Genomic DNA, 18,421 nt, shown 5'->3' with positions numbered 1-18,421 from the left:
CTTTCTCTCGTCTTGTTCTTCGTGAACTGGGGTGTGTCACAAAAATGAACCGAAACTCAGCTTAGGTTGCTTTCCCCACAGACATGAGCTATATCTAATGCTTTAAATGTCTACTTTTAAACGAACCAATTAAAATAAAAAAAATAAAATAAAATACTGTCTGATTATGTAATCCGTATGATAGTTGCATTTCAGCAGAGATGGCGAGTCAGCATCTTCAACTTCATCTTTGCAGCCGACACTGACTCAGAATACACTGGATTATTAATAAACAGTTAATATCCTTGCTATAATTTTTTTTCCTGACACATTCATAATCATTACTTTAAAAAAAACGGGTGCAGCCCTACCCCTAGCAATGTCACAAGGTTTCAAACAAGAATACAAAATTGTAAAAATACAGCAGCCGCACACTCAAACACTGTGCAAGATCAATTTATTAGCAAGCTTTCGGTCTTGCGACCTTCTTCAGGCATAGCAAACAAGAATACAAAAACAGCATGCCAAATCATGCCTAGAAATGTATGTGCCACACATGTGATTTACAATAATTTCACTTAACATTTTATCTCATGTAAATGAGGGTCATGTGTCCACAAGTTCCCTCTTGACTTGAAGGATCGATGCAGAATTAATTAGGGGGTGGGGCTTCCCCAGATCACTCAGAGAACTCAAGATCTGTAAACACTGGCCGTCGAGAGTCCCTCACAATGAGAGGTCAACGAGAAGACAAGCGCCGACATCTAGTAATACATTTCTGTCTTTGAACGCTGCATATCAATCATGGTCCAGGCTCGGAAACCTCGACACCGGTCACATGACCTGCCGGGGTCTGCTTCACTTATCTCTAGTCTCCAGTCACATCTTAAAACAGTCTTTGTATGTAAATATTAGGATGTCCATCTCAGCCACAGAAAGCAAGTTTAAAGTGCCGGCCACTCCAATAATACTCTTTCCATTATTTATTCTTCTCTGAGTGTTGCTCTCTCAGTGGAGAGGGACGAGATTGGAGCGGCGCCCCATTTATTATGTGACAGAGCTCTGCAGGCCTTTCCATAAATAATGGTGCTCATTTCTAACGTGAACACATTGCGTAAAATATTTAACAGCGTCTTGGGGCTGTAAAGAAGTGATGGAGAGTATGAAGTAAACTGTGAAGCTCTTTCTCTCATTTCTGTTGACATGGCCATCTCTGAATATACATTCTCCTTAAAAACACTTTTCAACCCTCTCTGTACTCAGAGCATCATATAATTCATAATTCACTGGAGCCTCTTTCATACCACTTGGCTATTTGTCAAGATGCTTTTCCAAGCAATTTTGTGGTTTATGCTGAAATGTATAAACCTTAATATAAAATCACTTTCTTTTTTCATCCCCATCACAAACCAGATTATTCTCATACATCATGGCTTGTCTGTGCTGGTAGGGTTTTTGTTTCGACTGCCCCATCTGAGTGCACCATTTGGGACTTTTTACATGTCACACAAAATAAACAAATTGGAAGGGTTTGGCTGCAAATCTTTCAGCAAACGCATGTTAGAAGAGATGATTAAAAGGAGTGCGTGGCTGTCATCTTGTCACAGGTCACTTCATGAATCAGTGTTGGTAATGTTGTTTTTCTCATAAAATACTTGCGGTTTGTTAAGGGTGAATGTTTTTCTGCTGTTCTCATTTTCCTGCATTTTTCTTTTATACCATTTAACTTCTTGCCCTGCACTCTCCTTTTCTTCTTTCTTTTTTCTCTTCCTCTTTCCTTTCCTATTCCCCTTCCTGTTTCTTTTCTTGTTCTTGTGTCTTTTCTTGTCCTGTCGTTTACTCCCATTCCCCTTCTTTCCCCCCTTCCCCTTTCTTTTCCTTTGCTTCCGATTCCTCTTTCACTTTTCTTTTCTTTTCTTGCCTCTTTTATTTTCATTACTGTTTTTGTCTTTTTCTTTCTTTACTTCGTTTTATTGTGCTTTCCTTTATTTCTCTTCCCCTTCTTTTCCCTCTTTTCCTTTCTTTTCCTTTGCTCCATTTCCCGTTCCTTTTCTCTTACATTCCTTTCCGTTTTCTTTTTCCTTTTCCTTTATCTTTTATTGCTCTATCCTTTGCTTCCCTTCCTTTTCATCCTTCCTTCTCTTCTCCTTTCCTTTCTTTTTCATTGATCCTTTTCCTGTTACTTTTCTTCTTTTTTTCTCCTTTCATTTCTTTTATTTTCCTGACTTTACATGTTAATTCCTTTAATCCTTTTTCCTTTATTTTCTTTTCCTTTGCTCAATTTCCCCTTTTCTGGTGCTTTTGTCTTTTCTTGTCCATTCCTTTACTCCCTTTCCTTTTTATTTTCGCTATTTCCCCTTTCTCTTTCCTTTTCCTTTATCTTCCTTTTTTCTCTCATTTCCTCTCCTTTACCTTCCTCTTTCAATTTCTCTATCTTTCCCTTTCCTTTATCACCTTGTCCATTTCTTTTGCTTTTACTTTCCTTTTTTTCTCTTTCCTCTTTTTCTTTCTTTCCTCACTTTCCCCTTCCTTTATCTTTTCCATTGATTCCCTCTTTCAAATGTTTTCCTTTGCTTTTGCTTTACTCCCTTCCCCCTTCCATTTCCACTTTCCCATTTCCATCTTCTCTCCTCTAGGTTATAGGATCAGGCTGGGATCAAGTACAGATAAGAAGGACACAGGCCGGCTACATGTAGATTTCGCTCAGGCTAGAGATGACCTGTACGAGTGGGAGTGCAGACAGCGCATGCTGGCCCGGGAAGAGAGGCACCGTCGCAGAATAGAAGAGGACCGTCTACGGCCCCCTTCACCGCCCCCCATCGTTCATTACTCTGAGCACGAATGTGGCCAGTTAGGAGAAAAGCTCAAAGGTGGGACACATAACATGTTATACTTCCGTAATGGTGATTTGTTGATTTGTTGGTCTGTCACACATCTGTCGTTTCCTGAAGCTTGTGAAGAGGCTGCTACAGTCTGTGTGCCCGTTGGCTGGATGCATCGAAAAGCTGTTTGTCTCTTCTGGTTTGATGTTCCTTGCGGTTTAATAGAAATCGTCTGATTAGTGACTGCATCTTGATTCTCTGTCAAGGAGAGAAAGTGCATTAAAGAGAAGTTTTTGAGATGAAATCAGTTGAATTTAGCCATGTTTCCTTCAGATTCCCTTACATTTCCATGTAATATTTTATATGCAGTGTGTATGCTGTTAAGCTCACTTTGCAGTGGTTACAAATAACAGAAGAAAGGAAGAGAAGACAGGATGAAATTACATGATGTGTTTAGTGAACCTTTTGTTCTGCTGGCTGTAGAAAATCTCAACAGATTTTCATATCTCATATCTGCTAGATTTGTCTGTATTTGCAAAATTGAACAGTTATTTTTGACAGTTATTATTGTGAATCTGTTTTTAAATCAGGTAAATGAGCAGGCAAATGTAGAGGGATTTCATATTCATGACAAATTGATGCTGTCTTAAGAGGATTGTTGATGGATTAATAGTTTAAATTATTTGATAGCATTTTTTGATCATCTGTAGTAAGGACTTCCATAAATAAATCAAAGCATCCTAGAGTTCTCAGTTGTACATGTGTTCGTGAGCAGGATTACAACAAGAAGAACAAAATAATGATTTTCATTCTTCATTTACTTTTTTACAACAGCAGTCATCTTCGCTGTACAAACTGCAATATCTTTGCAACACTGCTTCATCTGTTGCACAGTTAACGCCAGACATTTGCAGATTTTAAATAAACACAATGACATTAAAGAATAATAGATTGCTGGAAGAGCCTCCCTGTAGCATTCATTACAATGATTTTCAGTTTCCTCTGTTTCTCATCTCATTCCCAGCCGAAAGTTGCAAGCCAAAGCTTTGTAGTTCATCTTGACTGTTTTCCGCTCCCGTCTGCACATAAACACCTGAGGACTTCATGAACAGCATTGCCTTATTTGTACAGAAAGCACAAAATATCAAATATCAATAATGTGTTATGATTGACAAGGACCTTCCAGACTTGTCGCATGCTGTAGATGTCTTTCCCTGTTCTGTTGTCCTCTCCTAAATGTCCTCTACTCTGCTAGTGTGCATCTGCTGTCTTTTTTGGCCCAATAAGCATGTCCTTCTAATAAGTTTTGACACTAGAAGGTCCCAGATGAGAAGTGTTCCTCTCTAACATTGTACTCAACTCTCTTCCCACCATCTGTTTCTCCCCCACCGTTTATCCTTTCTCCACTCAGACGACGGCAATTTTGCCGAGGCTGTGCGTGTCCTGCTGACCTGGGTGGAACGAGGGGAGGTAAACCGCAGAAACGCCAACAACTTCTACTCAATGATCCAGTCCTCCAACAGCCACATCCGTAGGCTGATGAACGAGAAGGCCGCTCATGAGAAGGAGATGGAGGAGGCCAAAGAGAAGTTCAAGAACGCCCTTTCTGGGATTTTAGTACAATGTGAGTGTTCCTTTACAGATGTTGCTTCTGTCTCAAAACCTAACAAGCTGCTTATTTAGACAGCATTTCTGGGCATTTTTCCATCATTCTCAGTGAAGGAACAGGATTTTACACAATCAGTACGTTTACATGGGCAAAAATATTCAGATATTAAGCCGATTAAGACAATACTCTTGACAGGGATTTCTGATTACCTTAATCCAGCTAAAGTCATACTCGAAGTAAACACAAATCGAATTAAGACTTGTGGAGTATTCCTTTTTCAGTCGCATTATTGAAGTCCATTATAGACATGTACAAACCTTACAATTCACAAACCTTAATTCGCATTTTGCGACAGAACACATACACACACGACAGTGGTTTGACGGTAAACAAGAGAGCATGGCTTCAGAATTTGTATCCGCCCTCGTCTATTTGCACGTATAGCATGACAAATAATTAACTGCATATGAAGCTTATGTAAAATTAAAACCCAAAACTGTATATGGTACCATAACAAATTCTAACTGTATGTTGATACAGTGGGAGCTTCAGACTGCAAGGCATGGCGACGTTATGACGTGTGACATTAAACGATCTATGTTCTATAACATGTCAAACAGGAACATGAAAGGAATATCAGCTCATGTAAACACCTTAATCAGAATATTGTCTTATTCAGAAAAAAGGTCAATAATTTGATTACTATTGTCCATGTAAACGTAGTCAGTGATAGCTCACAGATCACAGCTCATCATGACTCTGCTGTAAAATACCTGATTAACCCGCAGATTTGCATTTCTCTGATGCACAAACCCTGAAATGATTTCACTGATTTCACCCTTTAAAGCAAATACATGGGGAAATACATGAGCATTCACTAACACAGGTGTCAAACTCATTTTAGGACTGGATAAGACACATTTCACAATTTTTATATTTTTACTTTTGTATGCCACAATTCACATTTAGAAGTGTCTCACTATATGTGTAAGTGTAGTCAATAACGTAATATACGCTACCGTGCGAAAGTTTGGGGTCAGTAAGGTTTTTAATATTTTTGAAATGTTTTAAGTAATTTTTAAAAGATACTTACAAAGGCTGTACTGTAAAAATACAGTAAAACAGTAATATTGTGTTCCATTTTATTTTATATTTTAAAATGTAATTTATTCCTGATGCAAAGCTGAATTTTCAGCAACGAGAAGGTTGCATGTTTTTTTTTTTAAACCATGATACTCTTTGATGAAAAGAAAGTTCAAAAGAACAGCGTATATTTAAAATATAAATCTTTTATGACATTAGAATTGACTTTAATATCACCTTTGATCAATTTAATGAACCCCTGAGAATTTTTTTTTTAAGCCCAAAACTTGACCCTAACTTTTGAATGGTAGTACATGTCCAACAAATTCAAATACTGAATAAAGTTAAAATTGGTTTTGTTTATCGTTCATTAAGAACCTGTGTATTTTTTTTTAATTATAAACCATAGCGTTATTGCATACTAAAATCTTTAACAGATCATCAGGACTGCAGCGCTGCTCACATCAAGTAAAAGCTGCTTTTCTGAAGATCCCTAACGTGCCGTTGACTATTGTGTGACGTCACCGTAGTTTCATATACACTATCAGACACAAAAGGAAGCATTCAGTAAATGGGTGCTGTCAGCTACTGCATGATTACACTTCACTTCCTGCCATCTTGATAGTGCGCCCAACGCTGCTGTGCTTTGTACTTGATTGATCCAATGCCTAGAGAAATGGAACTAACACTCACACACTCTCACACATATAGTTTTCTTGATGCATGAGCAGGCGTAATGTTCAGTCTGCCTGTGATTCAAGTAGATGGGGGGGTTGCAGGCATTTACTATGAACTTAGAACAAGTCTTATAGAGATTTAATATTTCATTAACATGCAACTGTGGTATAAGAGACGGGGAAATTAATATAGGCTTATTAAAAGGTCACGGCACAGAAAATCTTCCCTTGAAAACGATTCATTTTCAAAAGAAAATATTTAATGTCACGCATATGCATCTGTTGATGAACGTTGAATTACATATTACCAGTGTACTGTGTATTTACTATACAAGCAGGAGGTATTCAGACATATTCATTTTGAAAGCTACACTTTTGAATGTAATGGAGAAGGTTGTTTTACTGTCTCTAAGAAAATCTGTTAAACGTTTGACCTCAAAACCAAGGCAAGCTAATTTTACGCTCTGCTATCAGTCATTTTACACTGCAGCTTTTCCATGAGTCGGTTTGATAGTGTACATGCTTTGATCTGAGATCAGTGTGGACTGAAGGTAAGTTCTCCTGAGGTCTCTACCACTGAATGCAGAAGAAGGTAGAGTATGCGCAGCTACAGGCCTGTCATCTGTAACGTACCAGGCATGTGTAGAAGATTATCAAGACCCTGAGTCTGTGGTTTTGTTTAGCTGCTTAGTCTCTGGACAGCACACCTGATGACCCTTCATAGATTAAAAGTAAGTAACCCCAAATGGTCACTAATTTGTCTTAGTCATTGACTAATTTCTCAAATAACATTGACTTGAGCTTTTAGATTTGCACACACTTCTGATGACATGCCACTCAACAACACACTTTCTGTGAAGCCTATATGTATGATGCATTATAAAGACATTCATAATTCCTTATAATGCACTAGGAGTGTGCAGTGAAGCTGTTTTCTGTATGAAATGCATTCAGAAGTTTGGGTTCAGTGATTTTATTTTATTTTTCTCATCTCAAATAGTTTTATCCAGCACGGGACACATTAAATTGTGAATGCATTTATAATGTTACAAAAGATATCTATTTCAAATAAATGCTGTTCTTTTTCTCATAGAATCATGAAATCTGTATCAGAAAAAATAATCAGCACAAGTGTTTTTAACAGTGATAATAATCAGAAATGTTTCTTGAGCATTAACTCATCATATTAGAATGATTTCTTAAGGATCATGTGACTCCTGAGTAATGACGCTGAAAATTCAGCTTTGAATCACAGCAATAAATAGCATTTTAAAATGCATTCATAGTAAAACAGTTATTTTAAATTGTAATAATATTTCACAATATTATTGTTTTATTGCATTTTTGATCAACATAAGAGAGTTCTTTTAAAAACATGAAAAAACTTAACTTTTAAGCAGTAATTTATGTATCTGTGGTAATGACAAAATTATATGTATCTGTGTATGGGTATTATCAGGGTCTTAAATAAGACACAAGTGCGTTAAAAAAAAAAGATGTAACCCTATTCCATTTATAGTTTCCAGTTATAGCAAAAATGGCATGTATTATTTATACAATTATTTATTCTGTTTTTAATGACTGTGCTGTAAAATAAAGATTAAAAGTGCTTTAAAAGGAGAAAAAAATATCTAAGCAAAAATTATAAAAATATCCTTTGTCTGTGTGCTTGTTGGTTAATCAGTGAAACAAATGTTTCTTTTTTCTTTTTTATAAATATTAAATCATTGTACCTCATTTTAGCCCTTCAAATCAGGTATTTGACTTCAGGCACATCCCTATGATGCAGAATGTAATACATTATAATACTTGCGTTTTCATGGTTACACCTTTAAAGAGTAAATGCACATGAAACCGAGTTTAATGCTTTATGATCTTGAAAGCGTTGGTTAAAGTATCTACAAGAACATACAAGGGTTACATTGTAAGGCATTATGAAATATACTCCACCAGTATAGCAGAACCTGATTTCACCAAGTGCAACATGTTTCTGGATCAAAATCTTTGTTGATCCTGGAACAACATTCCAATCAACCAATCAGATTCGAGGGACAAGTTTGCAGTTGTCAAGTTGAGGCTTGCAATCAGGGTTTGGTGCTTCTACATCAGTGTTATTCACCTGTCGTTTCCCTCTGATTTTATGGAAAATGTTTAAAGGCAGGGATATGGTTAGGACTACATTCTCGGACAGGAATGTTCTTCCAGGATCAACAGAATATGTTGACCAAGGAACGCGTTTAACTCAGGATGTGCATCAGTATACAGGCTTCATAGAAAGTGTTACTCCTCCTCTACTGACTTGGCTGACTAGATTTCATGGCGATCATGGTCCAATCATGGTTCTCTGTCCCACAGAGTTGTTTTATCAGTTCCTCTATCAGTGATGTAATGCAGTAACTTGACCTATATTGAATGACATGGTAAGTCTCTCTCTTAGGACATGGATATCCCCTCACTTTCACCACTACACAACACCACATCACTGATGTATGTCTATCAGCGTATTGTGCCTTAGACTGTGGTTGCACCCATCCTGATGTCATATAGAGATGAAGCAGACATATGTCTCATCTGTAGTGGCAGGTTGAAATCCAAAGGTGTTTATTGTTTTCAAGAGACAAAAACATTACCTTCCCAGAGATACAGGCTTCATCTGCCAGAAAATATGTTTTTTTGTTTGTTTGTTTTCTCCCATATACAGATGTTTCCTTCTGAAACCTGTCAAGCTATTCTAATGGGTTTAGAACGTCTGCTTGAGGAAGAAGTGACAATACTGATCTGTTACCAAGCCTGCTCTGGCTGTCTGTCGAAGTTATCTTCTATCAGGAAAACTTCCTACAGATGTTTCATCAGAAAGGTCATGTCGCCTTAGAAGAACCTTCTAGTAGCTTCCCCGGGTATTTAACTTTGTCCAGCGTTTTATCTGCAAGCGGCAGACAGCAACTTTTGATACAATTCTCTCAACAAACTGCAATAAGTATCTGGCACTGTAGTAATGTCTGGTCTGTCGTGATGACAAACACATGCAGCAGAACAGTCGCTCACACAGAGGAGAGAAAGCATTGTGACAGTCGAGCATCTGTCTTATCTGAACGCAGACAGAGCACACAGCCAGATAAATAATGAAAGGCATATGCAGCTAAAAGCTTGCTGGGGTTACAGCCCTGCAGGAGGAGAGAGCAGCAGGTTGCCACAGTGGCAGGTGGGACATGGTGACATGGGAATTCTGGGAAAAAGACTATTTCAGCTTAAGACGGTGAATCCCGGCTGAGGCAGCAGACTGGTGCTGTCACAAACTAAATCTGTATTTGCCCCATCTGAAGGATGGTTTGTAGTATTAGTGTTAACTTGTCTGTAAACGATCTCGTCTTTTTTGCAGGCTGTAATTTATTATTAATATAATCAATGCTATAAATCTATATTATTTTATATAGATAAACAAGCACTTTGCTTAATTTCTAGGTTATTTTAGTGGAAACCCCTATTTCAGAGTAATATTTTAGTAAAGGCAAAATTAGTTACATGCATATAACCATTTATACGCTTTTGAAGATAAAAAAAAAGATCTAAAGCGCTAAATCTTTCCTGTAGTCTGTCTCTTTACCCCTTTTAGATACTGCTAAATTAAAAACTAAAAAGTTAAATTCACCTTGAATAGGCGGAAATAATCATTCAGACAGATTATTATATTAACATACTTAATAATTACCAATATCTGCTGATATGGTTTCAATATATACCATTCTTAACCTAAAGTGAAATATTTTCACAATCGTTCAAACGTTTGTTTGGTTATAGTTTTTAAAATATTTTTGAAAGAAGTCTCATGTTCATCAAGGCTGCATTTATTTGATCAAAAATACATTATTGCTATTGTGAAATATCACTATTTAATTGAACTTTTAGAAAATTGAATAGAACATTTTTCTATTTTAAAGGGTTAGTTCACCCAAAAATGAAAATTATGTCATTAATGACTCACCCTCATGTCGTTCCAAGCCCGTAAGACCTCCGTTCATCTTCGGAACACAGTTTAAGATATTTTAGATTTAGTCCGAGAGCTTTCTGTTCCTCCATTGAAAGTCAATGGACGGCTTACTGTCCATGTCCAGAAAGGCAATACAGACATCATCAAAGTAGTCCACGTGACATCAGTGGCTCAATCTTAAGTTTATCAAGCGACGAGAATACTTTTTGTGCGCAAAAACAAACAAAAATAACGACTTTATTCCACTATTCATTTTCTTCTTTCTGGGCCTCGAGTGAGTTCACGTAGTGTTTTTGCGCAGCGTGTCTATGTTGTACGTCACACGTAGGCTCACTATTGGCCGATGCTGGTCATGTGTGATGCGTGTGACGTACAACACAGACGCGCTACGCAAAAACACTACGTGAACTCACTCGAGGCCTAGAGAGAAGGAAATGAATAAAGTCATTAATGACATAATTTTCATTTTTGGGTGAACTAACCCTTTAATATATTTTTAAAAAGTAATTCTAAACAAAGCAAGTTCACATTACTTAATTTTTTCAATTACGTATGAAGTTTATTACGGTACTTAATGATTTCAAGGCAACGCGTTTACTCACTTCTTAAGTTATGTCAACTGATCATTTTACTGTAAAGTATTAATTACTAAAAACGATCTTACTGAATAGTTCATATTGGAAAGGTAAGGAATTCTATTTTACTTCTTATACTACAGTATTTGTTTGGAAATTAGAGGTGATATAAATGCAGAGAAAAGCCAGAAACATATTCAACATAAATATGCAAATGCAGAAGTGAAGGCTCGGCCAATGCATTGCAAGCATGTGGTAGCTCAAGCATTAGAGAAAGGTGCTCAAAACGCTGAGGTCATTGTTTTATTCCCAGGGAGAGCATGAACACAATACAAATGTATAGCTTGTATGCAATGTACTGTAAGTCACTTTGTATAAAGTGTCTGCCAAATGCATAAATGTAAATGTCATTTCTTTTTCTTTTTTTTTGCTCTACACTACAGTATCATAGTCCAGTACTCAAGAGGGTTATAGAGTTCCCTTCAAACATCTGGCATTAAACTAAAATGTTCAGATAGATTCTTTTCAGACGGTTGCTCTGCCATTAGTGGAGTACATTTTGCAAGAAAATACCATTTCATTTCTGCTTAAAAAAAAATAAATCATGTTTAATTCAATTGTTTGTTGAATTTAATAGCAATTTCTGAGTAGAAATAGTTTCAAATGAAATTCGACACCATTTTTTTCAGTGTTGTAATATCTGGCCTTGCAGCAGTGCTAAGAAGCAACACATACGTTGCATTATGACCTTATGAATACATTCTGACACATCATGCAATGAAATGATGCATAAAATTGAGCTTGCACAATTGGAGGCGTTTGCATTAAAGTATTTAAATAGAGTGCAAGCGTGTTTTGGCCTAAATCTGGTATAAGTTTAACTATTACTACACAATTATCATTATGTTTATGTGAATAGTGAACATGAAAAAAGGACTGTCAATGATTTGTTGCCTCTTGCGTTAAGCAGTGTCATGGCTGCACGTCAGACTAAAAGCGCTCTGCACACGTACATGCACTCGGGCACATGCTCTCCGTCCTGGCTTTGCCATCGATCTCTTCCATCAAATTAAAGGATGCTGAAGTCACTATCGATCCAGCCTCTCTCTCTCTCTTGAGCATGCCTATGCCGCAGACAGATGTGTTTGGCAGTCTTCCTGACTCCCCAAGGTTTATTAACCCCCTCTCAGGGAGGGAGGGAGAGAGAGAGAGAGAAAGAGAGATGGGATATCTGAGTGAATCTGCATAAGCACGTTATACCATCAGTAATGATGTCATGCATCCATCAAGCTGTTGGCACCATATGTTTCTGTCTCTCAGTCCTACTGTTACATCACTTAGGCTGATGGATGTTTTGATGTAATTTCCCAGACACTGGGACATTTCGGTGTTAACACACAGACAATTTTTGGGATCTGTGATGCATGGCACAAATAGTAACTCTTTGAAATATGATATGATAGTCCCAAATGATCTAGTCATGAGAGTGGCTTCTTTAAAGACCTATTAGATTTCTCTAAAAATAACAGGCACACCAAGATTGATTTAAAGTAATAGTGTTGGTGAAAACCATCGCACAAAACCTAGTGAGATGACATTCTATTTCCTTCTGAAGGGCCTCTCACACTGGCGGTGTTAAACAGCGATAAACCAACCTGAAGTCATGTGTTCAGTCAATGAGAGTTGGTGATTTCCAGTGACGTGAGGGATGGTAACTGTTGCAATGCAACAAAATGAAAGAACTTTATGCAATATAATTAAAACGGAATCTCTTAAGTGAATGATTTGGGACATTTCATGTGTAACAGAAACTTTTGATTCCAATTTTGATAACTTTTGTCAGTTGGTTCCAAAACTATTATAATTAGCAAAACAAAAAAAAACACCAAAAAAACACCAATACACTACCGTTCTAACGTTTGGAATATGGAAGGTTTTTTTTTTTTTTTTTTTTTTTTTATGCTCACCAAGACTGCATTTCTTGGATCAAAAATACAGTAAAAACAGTAATATTGTGAAATATTTTTTTATAATTTAGAAAATCTGTTTTTGTTTTCTGTTCTGAATTTGTAAGTTTTTTTTTCTGTGATGCAAAGCAGAATTGTTATCATCATTACTCCACTCTTCAGTCACATGATCCTTCAGAAATCATTCTACGAGAGTAACGAGAGTATATGTTTATAATCAGTATTTTATTCTTGTCATTCACCATCTTGGATGATTTCTTTTTCTCTACAAAGGATACGTGTGATGCTGCCTTAGATTTAGGCCACAATAATGTGTTTCAGTGTGTCTTTTTGGTTCAACCTTTATGTCACTAGCACACCTATGTTATCTTGAAACGCCACCTAGGTTGGCAGCTTGCTTGAGTTTGGAACGGAGTTTATGTCAGAGGTGTCAGAGCAGCGCATACTATTAGCAGCTGTGCTTCTCAGCAGCTGTTCCCCTTCCGTCCTGCGTCTTCCTCCTGTTCTACATTCTCACAGGAAATTACTGCCATGTATCTCTAACATCCAAAGCACTCACGCCCCACAAAATAGTTGATTGACTGCCTTGTCTCTTAATTCTGAACAGATGACTATTTCTGGAAGGTTTTCTTTAATGAGTTTGCATAAGTGAGACGTCCTCTCTAATCTATACACACTCAAGTAATGAGTCCAGCCTGTCGTAGATGAAACATTCATCTCATTATCAGTTGATATACTCTTAAAATACAGGAGATCCTTTGACTATCCGACCATTAGAGTCAATGAAGGTGAGAGGTGTGTTGTGGTAATTGAGAAGGAAGAAACATGAGATGAAACAGTTGTTCTCAGGTAAAGCTAAGGATTTCAACTGTTTGATCTTCCCAAGAGAGTTTTCTGTCATTATTTATTCACTCTCATGTCATTCAATACCTATTGACTTTCATTCTCCAATAGACCACAAAAGGAGATGTTAGGCTGAATGTTCCAGCTGCTGTTGTACTACATTCAACAGAAGTTCATAGTTGCCACAGCAGTTAAAGGAATAGTTCACAGTGTTTCATGCTGTACAATGGAAGTCAATGGGGTCCAATACGTTCTTCGAGATATATTTTGAGTTCCACAGAAGAAGAAGAAAAAAGTCATACAGGTTTAGAATGGCATGAGGGTGAGTAAATGATGACAGAATTTTAATGTTTGGGTTAACTAACCCTTTAACATGATTTTTCAGAAATTTGATCTCATTCAGATCTCATCCCTGTAGCTACACCAGTCCACCCCAGCTCAGTGTGTGTGCCTTATAGAGGGGGGTAGGGGAAAAGAACATCACTTCCTTCCAACCTGACACATATTTTTTCACTCCTCTGCACCTTCCCAATCGCCCCTCTCTCTCTTTCTTTCTTTGGACGCCCATACTGGCCCCTGCATCCCCTGCCACAGTTGAGCAGATTGTGTCTGTATTCCACGCTGCTACCAAACAAAAGGCATGGGACCATTTCTCCAAAGCCCAACGCAAGAACCTGGACATGTGGCGAAAGCAAGCAGAGGTTGGTGTTTTCATTTCTCTAAGTTAATGTGTTCATGCTTCACATCTTCACAATTAATTATGCAGAATGTTTCTTTCAGATATTAGTTTTTCCCATTCCCCCTGTCCATTTCCCCTTCCCTGTACTTGAACTATTATGAAGTCCACATGTTTTATTTTGAGTTGAATGTTTAATGGTAGGATAGTCTTAACTGCTCAGCTCTCTCTGTTAGTAAAATTCGACCCAAGTCTGCCTGAGAGTTCAGCGGTTCACAACCGGCAGGTAACATTTAAATCTTTTCTGATAGAAGCAATAGAAATACCAGTATCTTGAATCATTGGCGCTCTAAAACCCCCAAAGCTCAATACAAAAGAAAAGATATTTATTCTTGATCACTAGAAGCTTGAGACAGATAAGCTAATTAATGAGTTATAATAATCCACATGTGTTGCTGTTGAGGTGTTTATTCTGTCTCTTTCCTCTGTTTTCTGTGGTCATTAGGTAAGTTTTAAGACATCTCTCTCATTATTAGTGCACAAAGACCCAATCTGGTGTCTAATTAGCACCAAGCAGCATTAAAACACCATTTTACATGGATCAGAGGGCTGGTATTGTTTACATCTAATATAGCTGAGAACTCCTGCTCAGCAAATAATGAGTGTGAAATCAACCGAGGACTGGACTGTCCATGTGTCTTAAAAACAAATTTCAAGAAACTTACAGTAATTAATTATCATGACTATAAAGTCAAAATGAAATCAGAATTGTCTTTTTTTTTGTGCCTTAAAAGAAAAAGAAAATGTTTGCCTTTTATAATAGCAAATGCCAAATGATTAAAAAAAGAAGCAAGATGCATAAAGGTGCTCTAGTGGGTAAATTTGACCTTCAGCCTCCTTAAAGTGTGTGTTGGAGGAGGGTAGTAATCTACCCATAGTTTTACTATGGAGGGGTTTCAAGTGTTGTTTTATGTTTACTTGAAGACATTGGAACAGCTTTAAGATGCAGGTACTGTAAATGCCAAAAGAGTCTCCTCAAGGTTCAAGGTAGGTGTTTAAAATATGCACTATGTTGCAAAATTTGATTTCATTCATTTCTGATGTCTTAATTTCTTTTTCCCATGTTCAGATGAGCAAAAAATTAATAATTTTGCACAAAAGAAATATTGCACATGTCCATTCATTTCCAGCCCATTGTGAAGTCCATTTAGACAATTTGCTATTACTGCCAGTTAGTTCTTTGTTAACTTCATGAACTCTGAGTCCTTGATTGACTGCATAGTTTTAAATGTTAAATTACATTTTATTTGATTTGTCTCCAAATGATAGTTACATATAGCGTTCTTTTAGAACTTACTCTGTTCTTCATCTGTGAAAAGAGCTTATTAATGCTGCGGTAATTGCGTCCTTATTGAGCTCTCTCTTTTATTGAGTTCCTCTCATTTCACCTCTTTCATTTCTACCATCAGACGACAAAAAAAGGTTTTGCAACAACCATAAGTATGACTAATGTAGTCCTCACCTCCAGTTTTCATACCCCAATCCTTCCTTATTATACCCTTTCTCTGACTACTTAAGTTGGATATGTTTGTCCTCAGATATGAGCCTCTTCTTGCTCCCGGGATTGTGCTTGCAGCTTCACCGTGGCTGTGACAGGAAGCTCTCGATGTTGTCATTGCAGGGTGATGCCTCATTTGAGAAAAAAAGGGAGTTACCAGGCCTCTCTTACCTTTTACATTATGTATTGAGAAGAGCCGGCGTCAAAAACTGTTGGAATCCCTCTAGTATGACAATATAGGGCTTCAGGGATATATGCCAAGCTTTCACAAGCCTTTGAAGCTCATAATCGAAATGTTTATGTTCTAACCGAGCCCATTAGTGGCATTTAAGCATTCTTCGCTGTAGGAAGAGGTTTCTTCAGTCCGGAATGTGGTTAGGTATATCTGGAGCAGGTGACAGTAAGTGATAGGTAATAGATGACACACCATTAAACTATGTTTACTCTGCTTCTCTCCCCCTTTGAGCTGTTTGGACCCTCACTGGGCTTCTCTTGTAAATGTAATGGTAAGATGATGGTTTTGGATGAGTTGTTGACCCAGAGGTACATTCAGGCTTAGCAGAATTTCATCCTCTTTTTCTTGAGCTCCCCTGCAAGTTTTCCCGGCCGTTTCTTGCATGCGTATACAAAGCTTCGGTAAGTGTTGGTTTTAAAACAGAAATGTCCAGTGAGTACAGAGGGTTCTCCTCACTTTAGGCTGATTGTTATTCCAAGCAGTTGCGGAGAGTTCAATCACAGCCCATTCATACTGCGGGCAGCAAGACTTCCTATGTTAAAGATTGGGGAAAAGTGTAAATCTGAAAAGATAGATGTCTTCTTGCGGTAGCACAATGTCATCTATCCCTCTCTTGATTGGGCAGATGGGCCTGTTTGCTTTTGCGCTACCTGCTCGACCTCTGTAATTCTCAGCGAGATCATGTGTTGCTGTGCTAGACAGATGGCAATGTTTATGCTGGGCCTTTTGTTTGTTGTCAGGCAGTGAGTCTCTCTCTCCCTGTGGCGGTCATGTTGCGTCTTTGCACAGCCCTATCTCTTTGCCGTGCACATGGCTCATTAGCCGGAGAGCTCCCCCATCAGGAGAGCCAACATAACCAGACATCTGCTTCATCTGCCCCTGCTTGGCCCTGCCGATCTGTGGTGACTGTGCAATCCCTTTCTGCCACGTTGAAGCTCCGCTGGCAGCCATTATAACACATTAAGAGTCCCTTTTTAACTTCGTACAGAGCCAACATCAGGTGTCTCTCTGCATCGATAACGCTGGTGCAGCCCCACCTGCTTTTATTGCACTTTACGAGTATGATCTCTTTTTTACAATCTGATCAAATGGTTTATTACATTTCTGGTTCATGAATTTCATGTGTTAATCAAAGTGTGAGAGATCATCCAGCAGCGACTGGGATTAAAGACTCAGTTCCTCTCGTTCACAGGAGATCAGAAACATCCACAATGAAGAGCTGATGGGAATTCGGAGGGAGGAGGAAATGGAGATGTCGGATGATGACATGGAAGACGCCCCGGATAGCAAAGATTCAGATGATTCAGGTATGCACTGTTCCAGATTGACAGTCTGTAAGCAAAAGATGGGAATTTTTCCCAAGGCAATGTAAACGGTACTTCCTCATTCTCTTAAAGAGGGTTCTGAGCACCCACTGCATACAGATTGAATCCACTGGTGATTTGTCATTTTTTTGTGGAACCTTTTCCTGGGTCACACAGTGCTGACACATTTGCAGATAGAATAACCAGCTAATTTTCATAGAATATATGAAGGGGAAAATAAGGACTCCAGCTTCATGGAAGGCTCTGGCTGTTTAATGATCCTTGACATATATCTGGATTCAGACTGTGTAACTGGCACTTTCATCCAGCTTTTTTCTATAAACATTCTCTCAGGAACTAATGAAGCTCATATAATTTCCCTTCCCCGTGAGACCTCAAAGTGTTTTAGAATCTTTTTGTGTCAGAATTTTTTTTAGACATAAATATCAATTACTGTATGTGGCCTTTTTTCCCCCAACAAAACCAGGACTGGGAATTGTAAGGAAATGTAATTATTCCATTAACAGTTTCTCATGGCTTTTTTATGTCAGTTTATGATGTTTGTTTGTTTTTATTTATTTATTATTGTATTTATTTTATTTCATTTTTATATTTATTTCTAAAATGGAAAAAATGGAATGAGTTAGATTAATTCAGTTGCTTCTCTGATTGATCAAGACATTCTGAGTCGTGTACGATTCTTTTCTACATTTTCAATCCCCAACCTTAGCTATCAGGGTGAGTTAAATGTCAGACTTGGGAAAAGTTTAAGGTGGGACACTGATCAAAGTAGATGGTCTCTTTTGACCTTTGAGAGATGGGACAAAGGAAAGGGGAACAGAAAGAAGGAATATTGCAAGCTGGATTTAAACTTGCGCCACCCTCATAAGCACTATGGCTCAATGTGTTGAACCATGTTTTTAAACCACTAGTCCACCGTTCCAGCTCCAGCATGTTACTTTGATGATTTCACTTGCTTGCGTGAGCAAATCAAATCTGTCTGTAGGCAGCCAAATCAGTCGTGGCGGAAAAGTGTATTTTTTGTATTACTACTCCCATTACCCCATGTGGTTTCCTAAATGTGGTGGTATTGAGCAGAGCATGT

At 37.9% G+C, this 18,421-nt stretch overlaps 1 protein-coding gene across 9 annotated transcripts in view; it reads left to right on the top strand.

Annotated features, from left to right (window-relative positions):
* The window catches only part of enox2 (ecto-NOX disulfide-thiol exchanger 2), a 250,392-nt gene that overhangs the window by 207,515 nt on the left and 24,456 nt on the right, over positions 1 to 18,421 (top strand). For all 9 annotated transcript variants that reach the window (XM_081382659.1, XM_081382656.1, XM_081382657.1 and 6 more), the window contains 4 exons: positions 2,616 to 2,849; positions 4,213 to 4,425; positions 14,138 to 14,244; positions 17,205 to 17,319. In XM_081382659.1, the coding sequence (XP_081238785.1) occupies positions 2,616 to 2,849; positions 4,213 to 4,425; positions 14,138 to 14,244; positions 17,205 to 17,319 (669 nt within the window). The remainder of the gene's footprint in view (positions 1 to 2,615; positions 2,850 to 4,212; positions 4,426 to 14,137; positions 14,245 to 17,204; positions 17,320 to 18,421) is intronic.

This window comes from Scardinius erythrophthalmus, assembly GCF_964197995.2.
Source record: "Scardinius erythrophthalmus genome assembly, chromosome: 13".
In the NCBI taxonomy this organism is placed as follows: Eukaryota; Metazoa; Chordata; class Actinopteri; order Cypriniformes; family Leuciscidae; genus Scardinius; species Scardinius erythrophthalmus.
Note: the sequence above shows the minus strand (reverse complement) of the source record. Positions and strands in the feature narration are given on the sequence as shown.